Below are 19,489 nucleotides of genomic sequence, written 5' to 3' on the forward strand. Positions count from 1 at the left end.
TAAATATCCCCCAAAAATATATAAAAAAAAAGTTTTTCCCTCAGTTTAGGCCGATATGTATTCTTCTACCTATTTTTGGTAAAAAAAATCGCAATAAGCGTTTATCGATTGGTTTGCGCAAAATGTATAGCGTTTACAAAATAGGGGATAGTTTTATTGCATTTTTATAAAAAAATTTTTTTTACTACTAATGGCGGTGATCATTATGGTGGACACTTTGGACAATTTTGACACATTTTTGGGACCATTGTCATTTTCACAGCAAAAAATGCATTAAAAATGCATTGTTTACTGTGAAAATGACAATTGAAGTTTGAGAGTTAACCACAAGGGGGCGCTGAAGGGGTTAAGTGTGACCTCATTTGTGTTTCTAAATGTAGGGGGGTGTGGCTGTAGGTGTGACATGATTGATTGTGATTCCCTATAAAAGGGAACACATGATCAATGACGGCGCCACAGTGAAGAATGGGGAAGCTGTGTTTACACATAGCTCTCCCTGTTCTTCAGCTCCGGGGACCGATCGCAGGACTCCATCGGGTCCGCAGGTCCCGCGGTCATGGTCACGGAGCTTCGGACCGGGTCGCGGGCGCGCACCCGCGACCCACGGCTGGGCACTTAAAGAGGACGTACCTGTACGTGCTTGTGCCCAGCCGTGCCATTCTGCTGACGTATATGTGCAGGAGGCGGTCCTTAAGTGGTCAAACATAATATATAATAATTATTTATATATTACTTACTTATGGTAATTAACCACATGCCACCCAGGCCAATTCTGACACTTCTCTCCTACATGTAAAAATCATAATTGTTTTGCTAGAAAATTACTCAAACATTTTATAGATTTTTTAGCAGACACCCTAGGAAATAAAATGGTGGTTGTTGCAACTCTTTACGTTACATGATATTTGCGCAGCGATTTTTTTTAAACACATTTTTTTTTTTAAAAGAAATTGGTTCATGCATACAAATATAAAATAAAAAAACACTAAAGTTAGCTAAAGAATTTTTGTATAATGTGAAAGATGATGTTACGCTAAGTAAATAAATAGATACCTATCATGTCACACTTTAAAATTGCGCACACTTATGGAATGGCACCAAACTTCAGTACTTAAAAATCTCCATAGGCAACGCTTTACAATTTTTCACAGGTTACATGTTTAGAGTTACAGAGGAGGTCTAGTGCTAGAATTATTGCTCTCGCTCTAACAATCGCGGCGTATATATGTAACCTGTGTGTATCTGGCTCTGATATAATCCAGTGACTCGCCAGCCACGTGACCTCAGCGCACGTCCCTGCAGTGCACATAAAGTTCTTGCTCAAGCAAATGGGGATTTGGAAAATCCTGAGCCTCCTATGTCACAAGTAGAGTACATAAAAGTAATATTTTAGATGGTATTTTATTGTTGGATAAGGACTTATTTCATTGTAGACCCATACTTTATTGTTTTGATTAAAATTTTTAGTTTTTTAACGATCTGTATCTTTGCCTTTTTATCCAAATCTCCTTATTGTTGATTTAATAAACTTCTGTACTTTACTGTCCAGTGTACTTATATATACACATCCAGTATATGTCAAGTGTGTATATATATTGAATCAAATCAAGGAACAAGATACAAAGTAATCATATTATAGTGAAAACATACATTCACAAATATAATTGAGATGAAGAAAATCAAATCACAATTATATCCAAAAAGAATAAATATACCTCAGTATGGAAAATGTTAAAAAATCTAGTTACATCTTTTGCAACCATAAGGCTCCATGCACACTAGGAGCAGAAAAAACTTCAACATTTTTAGCTTGAAAAATGTGGCATAAAAGACGCAAAATGAAAGCATATTGTACAAAGTTTAGGCGAGTCTATGAGAGTTTCGTTTATAGGCGTTTTTTGCACTACACTCCCCTCTGCAAAAGTTTTTACTCCCACAACACACCTAAAAAAACGTTGGCACTTGACGTTCAGAAGAGATAAGAGGAGTTTAGGAGAGACTGACGTTTTTACAGCTCCTAAACTCCTCCAGGAAACGCGATAGAGAAGGGTTTTTTTTCCTGCCTCTGAACGTCCCTGACAGAAAACGCCTGTAGCAGTCAATAATGTGCAAAGACACATAGAGCACAATAGAAGTGCTTCTAGAGGCAGAAGAAAAAAACATCAAAGCCTGTAGAATCAACGTTTTTTAAGTCCAGTGTGCATGGAGCCTTAGGTGTTAATGGGAAATGATCTTATTATGGGATTCTTATGACTTTTAAACATTTGATGTCAGTACTTGTTGTATAGAGCCATCACCAGTCACTGACCAGAACAGGAGGCCTTGTCCCTTTATCACCCTGAGAAAATCCCAACACAGCAACACTCAAACTGGGAGATGGAGGGGCAGTTCTCTGAGCCAATCAGCCTCTGCTGCAGAGCCCTTCTTACTTTAGAGTCCCTAGAGCCCCTTACTTCAGAGTCTGCAGAGCCCTCCTTGCAGATGACACCAAGCTATGCAGTGGAATAACGTCCTTGCAGGATGTCGCCAATTTACAAGCCGACCTCAATGCTCTGTCTAATTGGGCGACTGAGTGGCAGATGAGGTTTAATGTTGATAAATGTAAAGTTATGCACTTAGGGACTAAGAATATGCATGCATCATACATGCTAGGGGGAGTACAACTGGGGGGATCTGTAGTGGAGAAGGATCTGGGGGTCTTGGTAGATCATAAGCTCAATAATAACTTGCAATGCCAAGCTGCGGTTTCCAAAGCGAGCAAAGTCCTTTCTTGTATTAAGAGAGGTATGGACTCCAAAGACAGAGATATCATTTTGCCCCTGTACAAATCATTAGTAAGACCTCATCTGGAATATGCAGTTCAGTTTTGGGCCCCAGTTCTCAAAATGGATATCGGAGAACTGGAGAAAGTGCAGAGAAGGGCAACCAAACTGATAAGAGGCATGGAGGAGCTCAGCTATGAGGAAAGATTAGAGGAACTGAATTTATTCACTCTTGAGAAGAGGAGAATAAGGGGGATATGATCAACATGTACAAATATATAAGAGGTCCATACAGTGGACTTTGAGTTGAGTTATTCACTTTACGGTCAACACTGAGGACAAGGGGGCACTCTTTACGTCTAGAGGAAATGAGATTTCACCTCCAAATACGGAAAGGTTTCTTCACAGTAAGAGCTGTGAAAATGTGGAACAGACTCCCTCCAGAGGTGGTTCTGGCCAGCTCAGTAGATTGCTTTAAGAAAGGCCTGGATTCTTTCCTAAATGTACATAAAATAACTGAATACTAAGATTTGTAGGTACAGTTGATCCAGGGTAAATCCGATTGCCTCTCGGGGGATCAGGAAGGATTTTTTTCCCCTGCTGTAGCAAATTGGATCATGCTCTGCTGTTTTTTTTTGCCTTCCTCTGGATCAACTGTGGGTATGAAGTTGGGTGTATGGGATTGTACTGTGTTTTTTATTTTGTTTGTTTATTTTTTGTGGTTGAACTGGATGGACTTGTGTCTTTTTTCAATCTGACTAACTATGTAACTATGTAATTATGTAACTATCACAGCCCGCCTTACATTACAGTTCGCAGAGCCCCCTTACATCAGATTCAACAGAGCCCTCCTTACATCACAGTTCCCAGCGACCCTTACATCACAGTCTGCAGAGCTCTCTTTACATCACAGTTCACAGAGGCCCCTTACATTAGAGTTCAAAAAGTCCTCCTTACATCACAGTCTGCAGAGCCCCCCTTCCATCACAGTCCACAGAGCCCCCCTTACATCAGTGTCTACAGAGGCCTCCTTACATCACAGTCCGCAGAGCTCCCCTTACATCACAGTCCCCCTTACCTCAGAGGCGGCAGAGCCCCCTTTCATCAAAGTCTGCAGAGCCCCCCTTCCATCAGAGTCGGCAGAAACCCCCCTTCCATCAGAGTTGGCAGAGCCCTCCTTTACATCACAGTCTGCAGAGCCCTCCCTTACAGCACAGCCCCCCTTGCATCAGAGTCCACAGAGCCCCCCTTTACATCAGAGTCTGCAGAGCCCCCCTTACATCAGAGTCCACAGAGCCCACTTACATCAGTGTTTGCAGAATTTCACTGTAAGGGGGAGCTCTGTGGACTCTAATGTAAAGTGGAACTCTTATGGAAGTGGTGTTCTGGCAATTCTGATTTAAGAGGGTGCTCTGATGTAAGGGGGAATGCTGTGGACTCTGATGTAAAAGGGAACTCTGATGTAAGAGAATCTCCTCTCACCAAAGCCCCCTTTACATCAGTCTGCAGGGCACCTTTTAAATCTGATGTCCCCTTACATTATTGTACTAATTCAGAGGCAGGAGAGAAAAGGGAGGAGGTGAATGGGTGGATGTGAGCTCACTCACCCCAAGGAGAAAGGAGGCTCATGCAGTCTGCATATCCTCCATGTTCATTCTCCATGCTGTTTCCGGCTGTTGGGCTTCCCCGCCCATTCATCCCCGGCTTCCCTGCCCACACTCCAATCCGGGTGTGGGAGGGTCTGCGGGCACACACATGAGGACAGGGGCAGAAGGAGTAGATCTAGCTCTCCCCTCTCCTGTCCATGCAAGGAGAGAGGGGGCCGAGCGTGCTGTCAGTGCTGGCTCTGTCTAGACATAAAAAAGAAATAGCAAAGAAATCATACAGTAAGGCTTGGTTCACACTACTGCGACCTGAAAGTCGCGCGACTTATGTTGCGACTTTGCAAGGCGACTTGAGTACTACTTTGAGGCGACTTTAGAAGCGAATTTCAGGAATGCTTGAGTATTCTTCCTGTAATGTGGGATCCAAATCACATCAGTATAGACGAGGATCTGACTAGGAGACAACTTCAATTAAAGTCACTGGCCCGGATTCAGATAGCAGTTAAGACGGCGTATCTCCGGATACGCCGTCGTAACTCTGAGTTGCGGGGTCGTATCTATGCGACTGATTCATAGAATCAGTTACGCATAGATTTCCCTAAGATCTGACTGGCGTAAGTGTCTTACACCGTCGTATCTTAGGCTGCATATTTACGCTGGCCGCTAGGTGGTGCTTCCGTAGATTTACGCAAGGAATATGCAAATTAGGTAGATACGCCGATTCAGAAACGTACGTCCGCCAGGCGCATTTTTTTACGTCGTTTATGTTAGGCTTTTTCCGGCGTAAAGTTACCCCTGCTATATGAGGGGTATCCTATGTTAAGTATGGACGTCGGGCCAGCGTCAAATTTTCCGTCAATTACGTTGTTTGCGTAAGTCGTTCGCGAATTGGGCTGTACGTAAGTTACTTTCACATCTAAAGCATTAACGATTTGCGGCGTAATTTCGAGCATGCGCACTGCGATTCTTTTACGAACGGCGCATGCGCCGTTCGTAAAAAACGTCAAATACGCGGGGTCACAATTAATTTAAATAAAACACGCCCACATCATCCACATTTGAATTAGGCGTGCTTACGCCGGACCACATACGCTAAGCCACCGTAACTTAGGGCGCAAGTTCTTTATGAATACGGAACTTGCGCCCTAAGTTATGGCGGCGTAACGTATCTGAGATACGTTACGCCCGCCGATAGATACACCATTGTATCTGAATCCGGGCCTATGGGTACAAGTCAGAAGTCGCCTTGAAGTAGTATAGGAATCTCTTCTAAAGTCGGAACGACTTCAGTAGTGCTAATTAGGACAACTCTCTTTGACTAACATGGGATTTCACATGTCATGTGACTTGGGGTCTCACAAATCGGATCCAAAGTCGCAGCAGTGTGAACCGAACCTTATAGTCAGACACATAAAAAGCAAACAAACATAAAACTGTAAACAAAACAAAATAATTTGGTGTACATATTGGAAAAGGAGTGGGAAGACGTACCTGCTTCTCCTTTATGGTTCAATCAAAGGCTGTGGGTAGGGAAATGACCTTGCTGTACTGCTAAACAGCAGTAGAGAAAAGTGAGGTCACTTTGATGGCAGATACGAGAATATGGCCAGTAGTTCACTGTGGCTGTCCTTTTCCTATAGAAAAATAGTGCAGGAAGGTTTTTACTACATAAATTAAGTGACCACAAGTGATGCAAGACAAGGCCCAGAACAAAAAGCACAGCCTGGGGCTTTACTACAAGAATTAAAATACTGCAGAGGATACAGCAGTGTAAAATTTACCAGCAGCATTTTTAATCAGGGATAAAAGTCCTAACTGGTGTACACCTAACTTTTCTATTGTTTTTGAGGGTAGGGGAGTGTGTTGAATGTGAATGATATAATATAAGATGATTTAGGTGCAGGGTGCCAGGATGACACGACAGCCAGTCTACCTGCTTAGGAGGAAACATACACCATTGAAAAAACAGCCGCTGTAATATTTCATGCCATACACAGAGTGGTGCACTTGCACCTGGTACATGTGAGTACCCCACTGGGGGGGTTGTTCTTATTTGTTTAATAAAACATTTAAAGCGATATCACACTACAGTAGCGGCCCGTCCATAGGGGGCGCCCGAGCGCCCCCCCTCCTGTAGTCATAAAAAAAAACGGGCCCTTTAAGACATTTAGAATGTCGTTCTGCAGCGCCGCCCCCTCTGGCTCTCGCAAATAACATATAATCATGCATTGCATGAATGTATGTTATTGTGGCCAGCTGCCGCTGGTCTATTCAGATAGCCGGACATAGGGCGCCAGATACCTGAATAACGGCAGCTGGTTGGCTGTGCGGAAGTGCCTATAAGAGCCAGCGGCTCTGATAGGCTTTCCGAGTACAGCCCCTCGGCTCCCGGATGTCTTATCCTCGGAACGTACGGGGGCTGCGTCCCTTGGATATGACTGACGGCCGTCTCAGCCAATCAGGTTCACCGATTCTGGTTATCGGTAACCTGATTGGCTGAAGCGTCATCGAGGGCGGGAGAGGACATCGAGGGACGTGGAAGCAGAAAGGTAAGTGCATTTTACAGGGCACAGCAGCGACAATGGGCACAGAGGCCACAAAGGGCACAGTGGCATCAATGGGTACAGTGGTGACAAACGGCACAGTGGCGACAAAGGGCACAGTGGCATCAATTAAAGGGCACAGTGACATGCACAGTGGTGACAATGGGCACAGTGGCAACAATTAAAGGGCACAGTGACATGCACAGTGGCAACAATGGGCACAGTGGCGACAATTAAAGGGCAGAGTGGTGACAATTGGCACAGTGGCGACAATTGAGGGGCACAGTGGCTGTGTTTGATGGCATGGCACAGTGGTGACAATTGATGGCACAGTGGCTGTGTTTGATGGCATGGCACAGTGACTGTGTTTGATGGCATGGCACAGTGGCTACGTTTGATGGCATGGCACAGTGGTGCAAATTGATGGCATAGTGACTGCATTTGATGGCATGGCACAGTGGTGATAATTGATGGCACAGTGGCTGCGTTTGATGGCATGGCACATTGGTGACAATTGATGGCACAGTGGCTGCGTTTGATGGCATGGCACAGTGGTGACAATTGATGGCACAGTGGCTGCGTTTGATGGCATAGTGGTGACAATTGATGGCACAGTGGCTGCCTTTGATGGCATGGCACAGTGGTGACAATTGATGCCAGAGTGGGTGCGTTTGATGGCATGGCACAGTGGCTGCGTTTGATGGCATGGCACAGTGGTGACAATTGATGGCACAGTGGCTGCGTTTGATGGCATGGCACAGTGGTGACAATTGATGGCACAGTGGCTGTGTTTGATAGCATGGCACAGTGACTGCGTTTGATGGCATGGCACAGTGGCTGTGTTTGATGGCATGGCACAGTGACTGCGTTTGATGGCATGGCACAGTGACTGCGTTTGATGGCATGGCACAGTGGTACGAATTGATGGCATAGTGACTGCATTTGATGGCATGGCACAGTGGTGATAATTGATGGCACAGTGGCTGCGTTTGATGGCATGGCACAGTGGTGACAATTGATGGCACAGTGGCTGTGTTTGATGGTATGGCACAGTGGTGACAATTGATGGCACAGTGGCTGCGTTTGATGGCATGGCACAGTGGTGACAATCGATGGCACAGTGGCTGCGTTTTATGGCATGGCACATTGGTGATAATTGATGCCACAGTGGCTGTGTTTGATGGCATGGCACAGTGGCTGCGTTTGATGGCATGGAACAGTGGTGACAATTGATGGCACAGTGGCTGCATTTGATGGGCACAGTGAGGCTGCAATTTTCTTTTTTGCGCCCCCCCCCCCCCAAAAAATGTTGAGGACCAGCCGCCACTGTCACACTATCAAGGCTTTTTATTCCCCATCATTCCCGAGATACTGCGTGGGAAGCCCAGGATCCTGTTACCATTATAGAACCGATGGGTGGATCACAAACGTGTACTGACTGAGCATAATCGCTAAGTCGCACGCTCCAAGGTGAGCATTTAATACCTAGGGGGTCACTGGAATAAGAGCACCAATGCATGATCTGCAACACCTGTCAATCATTTTCAGACGCATGGATTTATAAGCATGTCAGCAGTGCTGGATGCCACGCATATGCACTTTTTTCACCAGGACTGTCACAGCGTTGTTTTATAAAAAGACTTGTTTTTGCACAATACATTTTTGCTATTTAAAGTGGGACTAGTGCTGTTCCCTATATACCATCGGACACTTATATCTGTGTTACAAAGGGCTTGGACGCACATAAGCACTTTATTATTAATGTTTTCATTTACATATTTATTGTTTTTATTTTGGTCATATCACATCTATGTCACATTAACACTACACGTGTTTGTTTTAATCTTCAGCGCGCATTTATTGTGTAATATTTCAAAGCGCAGCGTATAATTTACTATTTTAAAATAAACTACTGACACCAATCTCTGCCCTACTGACATCGTCCACTGCTCTAAATTCTGTTTGTTGGTTTCTAATGTTGCTTATATTTTTCCATGGTTTACCGTATATACTTAACCACTTCCATACCAGGCACTTACGCAGCTTCCCGCCCAAGCCAATTTTCAGCTTTCAGCACTGTCGCTCTTTGAATGGCAATTGCGTGGTCATGCTACACTGTACCCAAACAAAATTGGCGTCCTTTTTTCCCCACAAATAGAGCTTTCTTTTGGTGGTATTTGATCACCTCTGCGATTTTTTTTTTTTGCGCAACAACTAAAAAAAGGCTGAAAATTTGGAAAAAAAAATACGTTTTTATTTTTTTCTGTTAATTTTTTTGTAAATAAGTTTTCTCTTTCAATTACGGGCACTGATATGGCGGCACTAATGGGCACCGATGAGATGGCACTGATGGACATCGATGAGGTAGTACTGATGGGCACAGATGAGGTGGCACTGATTGGCGGCGCTGGTATGCGACACTGATGGGCACTCATAGGCGGCACTGATGGGCACACATAGGTGGCACTGATGGGCACACATATGCGGCACTGATGGGCACACATAGGCGGCACTGATGGGCACACATAGGCGGCACTGATGGGCACTCATGGGCGGCACTGGGCACTTATAGGCGGCACAGATGGGCACTCTTGGGCGGCACTTATGGGTGGCACTGATGGATACTTATGGGTGGCACAGATGGGCACTGATAGGTGGGCACTGGGCATGGATGGGCACTGTGGGGTGGCACTGATGGACACTGTGGGGTGGCACTGATGGACACTGGGGTGGCACTGATGGACACTGTGGGGCAGCACTGATTTTGCCAGGTTGCCAGTCAGTGCCCATTTGTGGGCACTGATTGGCATCTTTTTTTTTTTTTTTTAAACGTCTTTTTTTTTTTTTTTGCAGGCTTTTTTTTTTTTTTTTTTGCCCACCCTGGTGGTCCAGGGTGGGCATCCCTGGTGGTCCAGTGTGGCGATCCGAGGGGGGGCTGCGCTGATAAACAATCAGCGCGAACCCCCCCCTGTCAGGAGAGCCGCAGATCGGCTCTCCTCTACTCGCGTCTGTCAGACGCGAGTGAGGAAGAGCCATCAAGGGCTCTTCCTGTTTACATCGTGATCAGCCGTCATTGGACACGGCTGATCACGTGGTAAAGAGTCTCCGCCGGAGGCTCTTTACCGAGATCGGAGATGCAGGGTGTCAGACAGACTGCACGGGCGCGCGCGGCATGAAATCCTGCAGGACGTTGTGGAACGTCCTGTCAGGATTTCATAACCACTTCCCGGACGTAAATCGGCTATAGGCCGGGCGGGAAGTGGTTAAGTATAAGCTGACCCGAATATAAGCCGATGCACCTAATTTTACCACAAAAAAAATGGGAAAACGTATTGACTCGAGTATAAGCCTAGGGTGTCCATCTGCATGCATCACTGTGCCTCACTTTGCCTCACTGTGTCCATGTGCATGCCTCACTGTGTTCATGCCTCACTGTGTTCATGCCTCACTGTGCCCATGCCTCACTGTGCCCATGCCTCACTGTGTCCATGCCTCACTGTGCCCATGCCTCACTGTGCCCATGCCTGACTGTGCCCATGCCTCACTGTGCCCATGCCCCACTGTGCCCATGCCCCACTGTGCCCATGCCTCACTGTGCCCATGCCTCACTGTGCCCATGCCTCACTGTGTCCATGCCTCACTGTGCCCATGCCTCACTGTGCCCATGCCTCACTGTGCCCATGCCTGACTGTGTCCCTGCCTCACTGTGCCCATGCCTGACTGTGCCCATGCCTCACTGTGTCCATGCCTCACTGTGCCAATGCCTCACTGTGCCCATGCCTCACTGTGCCCTTGCCTCACTGTGTCCATGCCTCACTGTGTCCATGCTTCACTGTGTCCATGCCTCACTGTGTCCATGCCTCACTGTGCCAATGCCTCACTGTGCCCATGCCTCACTGTGCCCTTGCCTCACTGTGTCCATGCCTCACTGTGTCCATGCCTCACTGTGCCCATGCCTCACTGTGTAAATGCCTCACTGTGCCCATGCCTCACTGTGCCCATGCCTCACTGTGCCCATGCCTCACTGTGCCCATACCTCACAGTGCCCATACCTCACTGTGCCTCACTGTGCCCATGCCTCACTGTGCCCATGCCTCACTGTGTCCATGCATCACTGAGTCCATGCCTCACTGTGTCCATGCCTCACTGAGTCCATACCTCACAGTGCCCATACCTCACTGTGCCTCACTGTGCCCATGCCTCACTGTGCCCATGCCTCACTGTGTCCATGCCTCACTGAGTCCATGCCTCACTGTGTCCATGCCTCACTGAGTCCATACCTCACAGTGCCCATACCTCACTGTGCCTCACTGTGACCATGCCTCACTGTGCCCATGCCTCACTGTGTCCATGCCTCACTGAGTCCATGCCTCACTGAGTCCATGCCTCACTGTGTCCATGCCTCACTGAGTCCATGCCTCACTGTGCCCATGCCTCAATGTGTCCATGACTAGACTTACGTTTAACATTAGAGTATATGGAAGGGGTGCCCGACTTTGAGTGCTACATGTGTACCATGTTTCGGCCGGCCGCTACCGGGTCCCCAAATTTACTGGAGAAATTACCGTTTAACATGGGAGTCTATGGAAGGGGTGCCCGACTTTGAAAAATCGGTGCTCCCCGGCTGTAGGTCCCCCGGACAACAAACTTTGCACACTTGTAAAGGAAGAGTGGGGCTATATGTGTCCTCAGAGTCCGGGAGATTAGGCGCAAAAAGGTGACTCGAGAATAAGCCGAGGGGGGCATTTTTAGCACAAAGAAATTTGCTTAAAATCTCGGCTTATACTCGAGTATATACAGTATATAGATTGCACTCTATACTAAAAGTAAAGCGGTATTAACCCCAAAATGTAATATATTGCAGCTTACCTATCATGAGATGGGGTGGCTGCATTTGTTTTCTTATTTGAGAGCCTTTGCGATCTGCATGACCAATGTAATGTTAATGGCACCCCAAATATAGATTGCGTGCGGGAACCAAATCGCATTGTGCTGCAGTACCATGTGATTTGGTGTGTGTGTAACAGTCATGTATGCACTACTTTTCCTGTGTTCTGGTGCCATTCAAATAAAGGGCTACAAAATTGCACCCAATGGGAATATGTGTGAATCCGGTGTTTTCATCAGGTGATCTGCCCAGTAAAACTCTGGATGAAGGAGCACAGGGGGGATATTTGAATGGCAGTATTGTCAGTGTGGGGGGAGCAGAGTGTTAGAAGTATTAGCAGATTTAAATACACTAATACAATGAAGCCGAACTCCATCTTACACATTATAATCAGTTACAGAAAACATTTATTTGGGGATAAAGGTTTTACATAAAAAAATGAAAGCTGATCATTGTAAGGACCCCTGCCAGTGTTGAATGGTTTGTCTTATCCCTGTAACTCATACATCTGGAGGACAGCTTGTTCTGCTGAAAAAATCAGCCCATAGACCAGTACAAGAATGAACAATCTCCGGAATGAAAAGAGAAAATTCCAAGCGATTTGTGCAGGAAAATTACATTTTCTGATCGTTTTTTCACGTCCATTTCATTCTTATTATTTCTGGAACAATTTCTTATTAATGATAAAAAATCCCAAATGTTCCTCTGATCCGTTTTATGGTGACATGAAAATCATCTGTTGCGACCGGAACTAATTATGTGACAATCGGACGGTCTATTGGAATCTTCCATCGATTCCTAATGATCGGAGATCGGAGAATGATGAGATCGGATCATGGTGATATTCCCATATAGACGAAGCACATCGGGGTCCTCCATCCAATCAGGTCTCTTCCCATCTCTGACCCCTGCCATATGTGTGGACACCCCAATCTGGGACACGCACAGGTAGGTGTCTCGGGGATCGGTAGGAGGGACACCTCCCGGCACGTGAAGGGTGTGTGGTGTGGATGGGAGGCGGTCCGGGGTGTGGAGGGCAGGATGATGCTCGGAGCCTTCATCCCGGCACGTGGACGGACAGTGTACACAGCGCCGAGCTGGGAGCCGTACACCGGGGATGGGAGCCCGCTGAGTATGTTATCATTACAACAGTTCACCACCATTCCGGGAGAGGAGACCTACCGGCCCGTCACCGCCACCGACAGGGTAAGACCGACCGGCGACCTCACTCATTTACCGAGCCATGTAGTGCAGAACGATATCGTACACGGAGATTTAATACACGGAGATATAATATAATACACGGAGATATAATATAATACACGGAGATATAATACACGGAGATATAATACACGGAGATATAATATAATATAATACACAGAGATATAATACACGGAGATATAATATAATACACAGAGATATAATACACGGAGATATAATATAATACACGGAGATATAATACACGGAGATATAATATAATACACGGAGATATAATATAATACAGTATGTTAAATGAATAAATACAGAGCGATATATAGAACGTCGCAAGATCCACTAATATAGCGGAGTGTTATCTCCTCTCTTCTAATACTGTGCCAGCTTTATTACTCTGTATAGTGGCTGCTCCTCTCCTATAATGTATATCGTTTATAAAGTGTATATAATATAGTGTATATATAATATAGAGTATATATGGTGTATATAAAATAGTGTATATATGGTGTATTAATATAGAGTATATATGGTGTATATAATATATATATGGTGTATATATAATATAGTGTATATATAATATAGTGTATATATGGTGTGTATATATAATATAATGTATATATGGTGTATATAATATAGTGTATATATAATATAGTGTATATATGGTGTATATATAATATAGTGTATATGTATATGGTGTATATAGTATAGTGTATAGTTAAGTGTAGTGTATAGTGCATATACTGTATAGTATATGTATAGTATAGTGTATAGCATATGTATAGTATAGTGTATATAGTATAGTATACTGTGTAGTGTATATAGTAGAATGTATAGTATAGTGTATATATGGGTCCTCTTCTATAGTACAGTGATGGGTCCTATAGTATATTGATGGATCTTCTCCTATAGTACAGTGCTAAGTCCTTTCCTATAGTATCATGCTGGGTCTTCTCCTATAGTATATTGATGGATCTTCTTCTATAGTATATTTATTGGTCTTCTCCTAAAGTATAATGATGGATCTTCTCCTATACTATATTGATGGATCTGTTCCTATAGTTTATTGATGGATCTTCTCCTATAGTATATTGATTGGTCTTCTCCTATAGTATATTGATGCATCTTCTCCTATAGTATATTGATGGATCTTCTCCTATAGTATATTGATGGATCTTCTCCTATAGTATATTGATGGATCTTCTCCTATAGTATAATGATGGATCTTCTCCTATAGTATATTGATGGATCTTCTCCTATACTATATTGATGGATCTTCTCCTATAGTATAATGATCGATCTTCTCCTATAGTATATTGATTGGTCTTATCCTATAGTATAATGATGGATCTTCTCCTATAGTATATTGATGGATCTTCTCCTATAGTATATTGATCGGTCTTCTCCTATAGTATATTGATCGGTCTTCTCCTATAGTATATTGATGGATCTCTTCCTATAGTATAAAGATCAGTCTTCTCCTATACAGTAGTAAATTGATGGATCTTCTCCTGTAGTATAATGATTGGTCTTCTCCTATAGTAAATTGATGGATCTTTTTTTATAGTACAGTACTGGATCTTATACTATATTACAGGTCACACTCCATTCCAATAATACAGTGCTGGGTCCTCTTCTATAGTACAGTACTGGGTCCTGTTCTATAGAACATTGCTAGGTCCTCTCCTATAGTACAGTACTGGATCTTCTACTATAGTACAGGGTACACTCCATTCCTATAATACAGTGCTGGGTCCTCTCCTAAAGTACAGTGCTGGGTCCTCTCCTATAGTACAGTACTGGGTCCTCTTCTATAGAACATTGCTGGGTCCTCTCCTATAATACAGTGCTGGGTCCTCTCCTATAATACAGTGCTGGGTCCTCTCCTATAATACAGTGCTGGGTCCTCTTCTATAGAACATTGCTGGGTCCTCTCCTATAAGACAGTACCGGGTCTTCTACTATAGTACAGGGCACACTCCATTCCTATAATACAGTGCTGGGTCCTCTTCTATAGTACAGTACTGGGTTCTGTTCTATAGAACATTGCTAGCTCCTCTCCTATAGTACAGTACTGGGTCTTCTACTATAGTACAGGGTACACTCCATTCCTATAATACAGTGCTGGGTCCTCTCCTATAATACAGTGCTGGGTCCTCTCCTATAATACAGTGCTGGGTCCTCTCCTAAAGTACAGTGCTGGGTCCTCTTCTATAGTACAGTACTGGGTCCTGTTCTATAGAACATTGCTAGTTCATTTCCTATAGTACAGTACTGGATCTTCTACTATAGTACAGGGCACACTCCATTCCTATAATACAGTGCTGGGTCCTCTCCTAAAGTACAGTGCTGGGTACTCTCCTATAGTACAGTACTGGGTCCTCTCCTATAGTACAGTGCTGGGTACTCTCCTATAATACAGTGCTGGGTCCTCTCCTTATGTACAGTGTTGGGTCCTCTCCTATAATACAGTGCTGGGTACTCTCCTATAGTACAGTACTGGGTCCTCTTCTATAGAACATTGCTGGGTCCTCTCCTATAAGACAGTACTGGGTCTTCTACTATAGTACTGGGTACAGTCCATTCGTATAATACAGTGCTGGGTCCTCTCCTATAGTATAGTACTGGGTCCTCTTCTATAGTACAATCCCAAATTTTGGGTTGACATCAGAACAGGAATAGAGAGGGAGGCATTAAGGCTGGGTTCAGACTGGAACACGTAGCAGCTAATAGCAGGGGTCTGGAGCGTCTTCATTCACCATTTAAGGATGGATTTCAGCCCGAATTTTTGGCTTTTTTTTTTAGTTAAAAATAATAAACATGCTCTTTGCAGTGGATTTGCACAGAGCAGCCCAGATCCTCCTCTTCTCGGGTCCCTCTTCTATGATCCTGGCCCCTCTCTCTAATTGAGTACCCCCCACAGTAAGCAGCTTGCTATGGGGGCACCGGAGCCAAGTCACAGCTACATACCTCCCATCCTTTGGAGATTGAAAGGAGGGACACCTATTAGCAAAAGTATGTGGCCATAGGACACACCCTGCCCAAAAAGGAGAATTATACAAAAAAAAAAAAAATCCTATAATACAGTGCTGGGTCCTCTTCTATTCCATTTTTGGGACCATTGCCATTTTTATAGCTCGAGTCCTGCGGGAATGCATGGGAACGATGTTCCTGTACTTTTTCTACAACAGGAACGCCGTTCCCATTGTTATCAAGGCGCACCCATCCTCCCCTCCCTCGGTCCACCTATTCCTCCTCCTACAGCGCCCGCTGTAACAAAGTCCCGGCTCTAGTGATGGGTGAACACTGATCCAATCACAAATTGAATCAGTGTGATGTGAATTATAGGAGCCGGGACTTTGTTACAGCGGCCACTGGAGGAGGAGGAGGCGGACCGAGGGAGGGGAGGACGGGTCGCGCTGGGATATTTAAATCCCAGATTCAGACACATGCCAGGCTTCTTTGTTAGAGACAGATCAGGGCTGCATTGCTGCACACTGATCTGCTTTTGATGGTCACTGGTAAGGCTGCATTTGATGGGCACTGATCAGGCTGCATTGATGGACACTGATCAGGTCGCATTTGATGGGCACTGGCAAGGCTGAATTGATGGGCACTGGCAAGGCTGCATTGATGGGCACTGATCAGGCTGCATTGATGGGCACCGATCAAGCTGCATTTAATGGGCACTGGTAAGGCTGCATCACTGGGCACTGATCAGACTGCATTTGATGGGCACTGATCAGGCTGCATTGATGGGCACTGATCACACTGAATTTTATGGGCACTGGTAAGGCTGCAATAATGGGCACTGATCAGGCTGCATTTGATGGGCACTGGCAAGGCTGCATTGATGGGCACTAATCAGGCTGCATTCGATGGGCACTGAGGAGTGAGCGGCCCAGGGCCTGGGCCCCACTTTGCACAATCAATACAGGCAGCCCGAGGAGAGGGGCCCTGGGTCGGCATGCTCAGCACTCCCAGCCTTACTCTTCTGCACAGACCAACACATGTGTGCGGACACCTTGGGGTAGCAGGGGCCGCACACATCGGAGCCTGGATAAAAATATAGGGCTAGATTCACATAGCCCGCCCTAACTTTGCGGCGGCGTAGTGTAGCGTGTTTACACTACGCCGCTGGAAGTTAGCGAGGCAAGTACCTGATTCACAAAGTACTTGCCTGCTAAGTTACGGCAGCGTAGTGTAAATGCGGCGGGCGTAAGCGCGCCTAATTCAAAATAGGCTGAGGGGCGTGTTTTATGCTAATTCGGGTTGACCTGACGTGATTGACGTTTTTTTGGAACGGCGCATGCGCCGTCCACCTACATATCCCAGTGTGCATTGCGGCTAAGTACGCTGCACGGTCCTATTGATTTTGACGTGGACGTAAATGACGTAAATCCCTATTTACGGACGACTTACGCAAACAGCGTAACATTTTCAAATTTCGACGCGGGAACGACGGCCATACTTAACATTGGCTACGCCACCTAGGGGGCATGTTTATCTTTAGGCGGCCTATCTCTTACGCAAACGGCGTATCTTTACTGCGACGGGCGGACGTACGTTCGTGAATAGGCGTATCTAGTGATTTACATATTCTACGCCGACCACAATGGAAGCGCCACCTAGTGGTCAGCCTAATTATTGCACCCTAAGATAGGACGGCGCAAGCCGTCGTATCTTAGATAGGTTTAAGTGTATCTCAGTTTGAGAATACACTTAAACTTAGGTCGGCGCAGATTCCGAGTTAGGTCGGCGTATCTACTGATACGCCGGCCTAACTCTATGTGAATCTAGCTAATAGTGCAGAAGAGGCCCCCAGTTGTTGCAACTTGTTTTAGAAATTCCCTGCGAGGGAACCATTATCACACAGTGTGGTGTGTTTTATTGTTAGTATAGCATACAGATTAAATTATTTTGTTGTTACATCTGTGCTATATTTATTTGTTTAATGCATGTTAATTTTAAATGTGTCCTCGACTCGTAAACTCGCACTTCACAATAAATGTTGCAGTTTATTCGTTAAAAAAAGTAGTACATAAAACATAGGCTAGCCGGCAAATTTAAAGGGACTTACAGGTACGCCCAATTGCCTGCCCGTGCCATTGTGTCGACGTATATCGTCGTGCGCTGGTCGGCAAGCGGTTAATGTCTCCTGGTACATCTACATGAGTTACACCCAGTTCCTGTGTGCCAGTGCTCTAAGCTAGATGACACACTGACTGTAATTTGTGTCCGGTGTCTATCCTATGTGCATATCCAGAAATACAGTTCCAAGCTCTGTGCTCTATTGTAGACTCGGGATCTAGAAGGGATGAACTGTGTAAAGTGGTTACAGAAATGTATTATTGTAGATTACAGTTATTCTATGTTTGTTTCAGAAAGTCAGATGCAGAAATGTATCACAGATCACAATGCCTGGAGTGGGATGGTAAATGCCCTCATTATATTCCATTACCTCCAGACAGAGATGTGACTTTATGAACAGTAAAGGCAGCCCAGAGCCGAGGAAGAGGCAGCAATCTGTAGTAGAGTGTTAGAGAGTACAGGGACCGCACTTGAAAGGAGCCGTACTTCTTACATCGGAATAATGGAGTGAGTGTGAGTGATGAATAATCCCAACTTTGTGTGAATATTATCTCCACCAATCACATGGCTCTGGGAAACAGCTGATTGAGACATATGGGAACAATCGATGGGATTTGGTTGACACATGTCATCAGATCAGGTTATTATAGCAGGGAATGTATATGGTTAAATAGTGCATGTACATACAATGTATCCTGTTGAGTAGGAGGCATTCATTATTGGGTGAATAAGATACTACGGAAGGAAGCATCATTTTCTGAATGGTAATATTTCAAATTCCTATAGACTAGCAGTAGTTCACATTCCCGATAAATTATACTGTATATTCATATCTGTACATTGGATCATCCCGCACCTTCCAACATTCAGAGCTCATTTTATATTCTTGCCGTTGCCAAGCTACTTAGAGTTAACCTCCCTGGCGGTATGATTCTGTCTGGAATTACGTACCAAAAGCGGTACAATTATTTTGCAAGGAAATTTGGCGTTTTATATTGTAGGCCTGTAATTTTTAGAAATAACTCACTTAAATCTGACCAAGCAAGAGTCTTGTAGGCATCCCGGGTATGATTTTTTTTTTTAAAACAAAATTATAAATTATAATATAATAAATAATTATAAATAATTATAACAAATAATAATATAATTATAATAAAAATTATTCAATAATGTAATCAACTCAAAATCACTGAAATTTGCAGTTGCAGAATTGTCGCTGTCATTATTTTATTTTTTTTATGACGAATTTCCCCACAAATCGCTATCGCACAATTCTGCAAGTGATTATAATTTATTATCGCTGTTTTCTAGCTGATCTAAAACCATTTTTGACATAAAGGGACACTTTTGGACAATCTACAGTTTGCAGGCAGAAATGACATTTTTTAT

General features: G+C 44.6%; 1 protein-coding gene across 1 annotated transcript in view; it reads left to right on the plus strand.

Moving 5' to 3' along the window:
• The first annotated feature begins 12,823 nt into the window (after positions 1–12,823).
• The window catches only part of CORIN (corin, serine peptidase), a 387,335-nt gene continuing 380,669 nt past the window's right edge, over positions 12,824–19,489 (plus strand). The window contains exon 1 of the mRNA XM_040334981.1: positions 12,824–13,003. Within this exon, the coding sequence (XP_040190915.1) occupies positions 12,839–13,003 (165 nt within the window). The 5' untranslated portion in view covers positions 12,824–12,838. The remainder of the gene's footprint in view (positions 13,004–19,489) is intronic.

The sequence above is a fragment of the Rana temporaria genome, chromosome 1, assembly GCF_905171775.1.
Source record: "Rana temporaria chromosome 1, aRanTem1.1, whole genome shotgun sequence".
NCBI classification, from domain to species: Eukaryota; Metazoa; Chordata; class Amphibia; order Anura; family Ranidae; genus Rana; species Rana temporaria.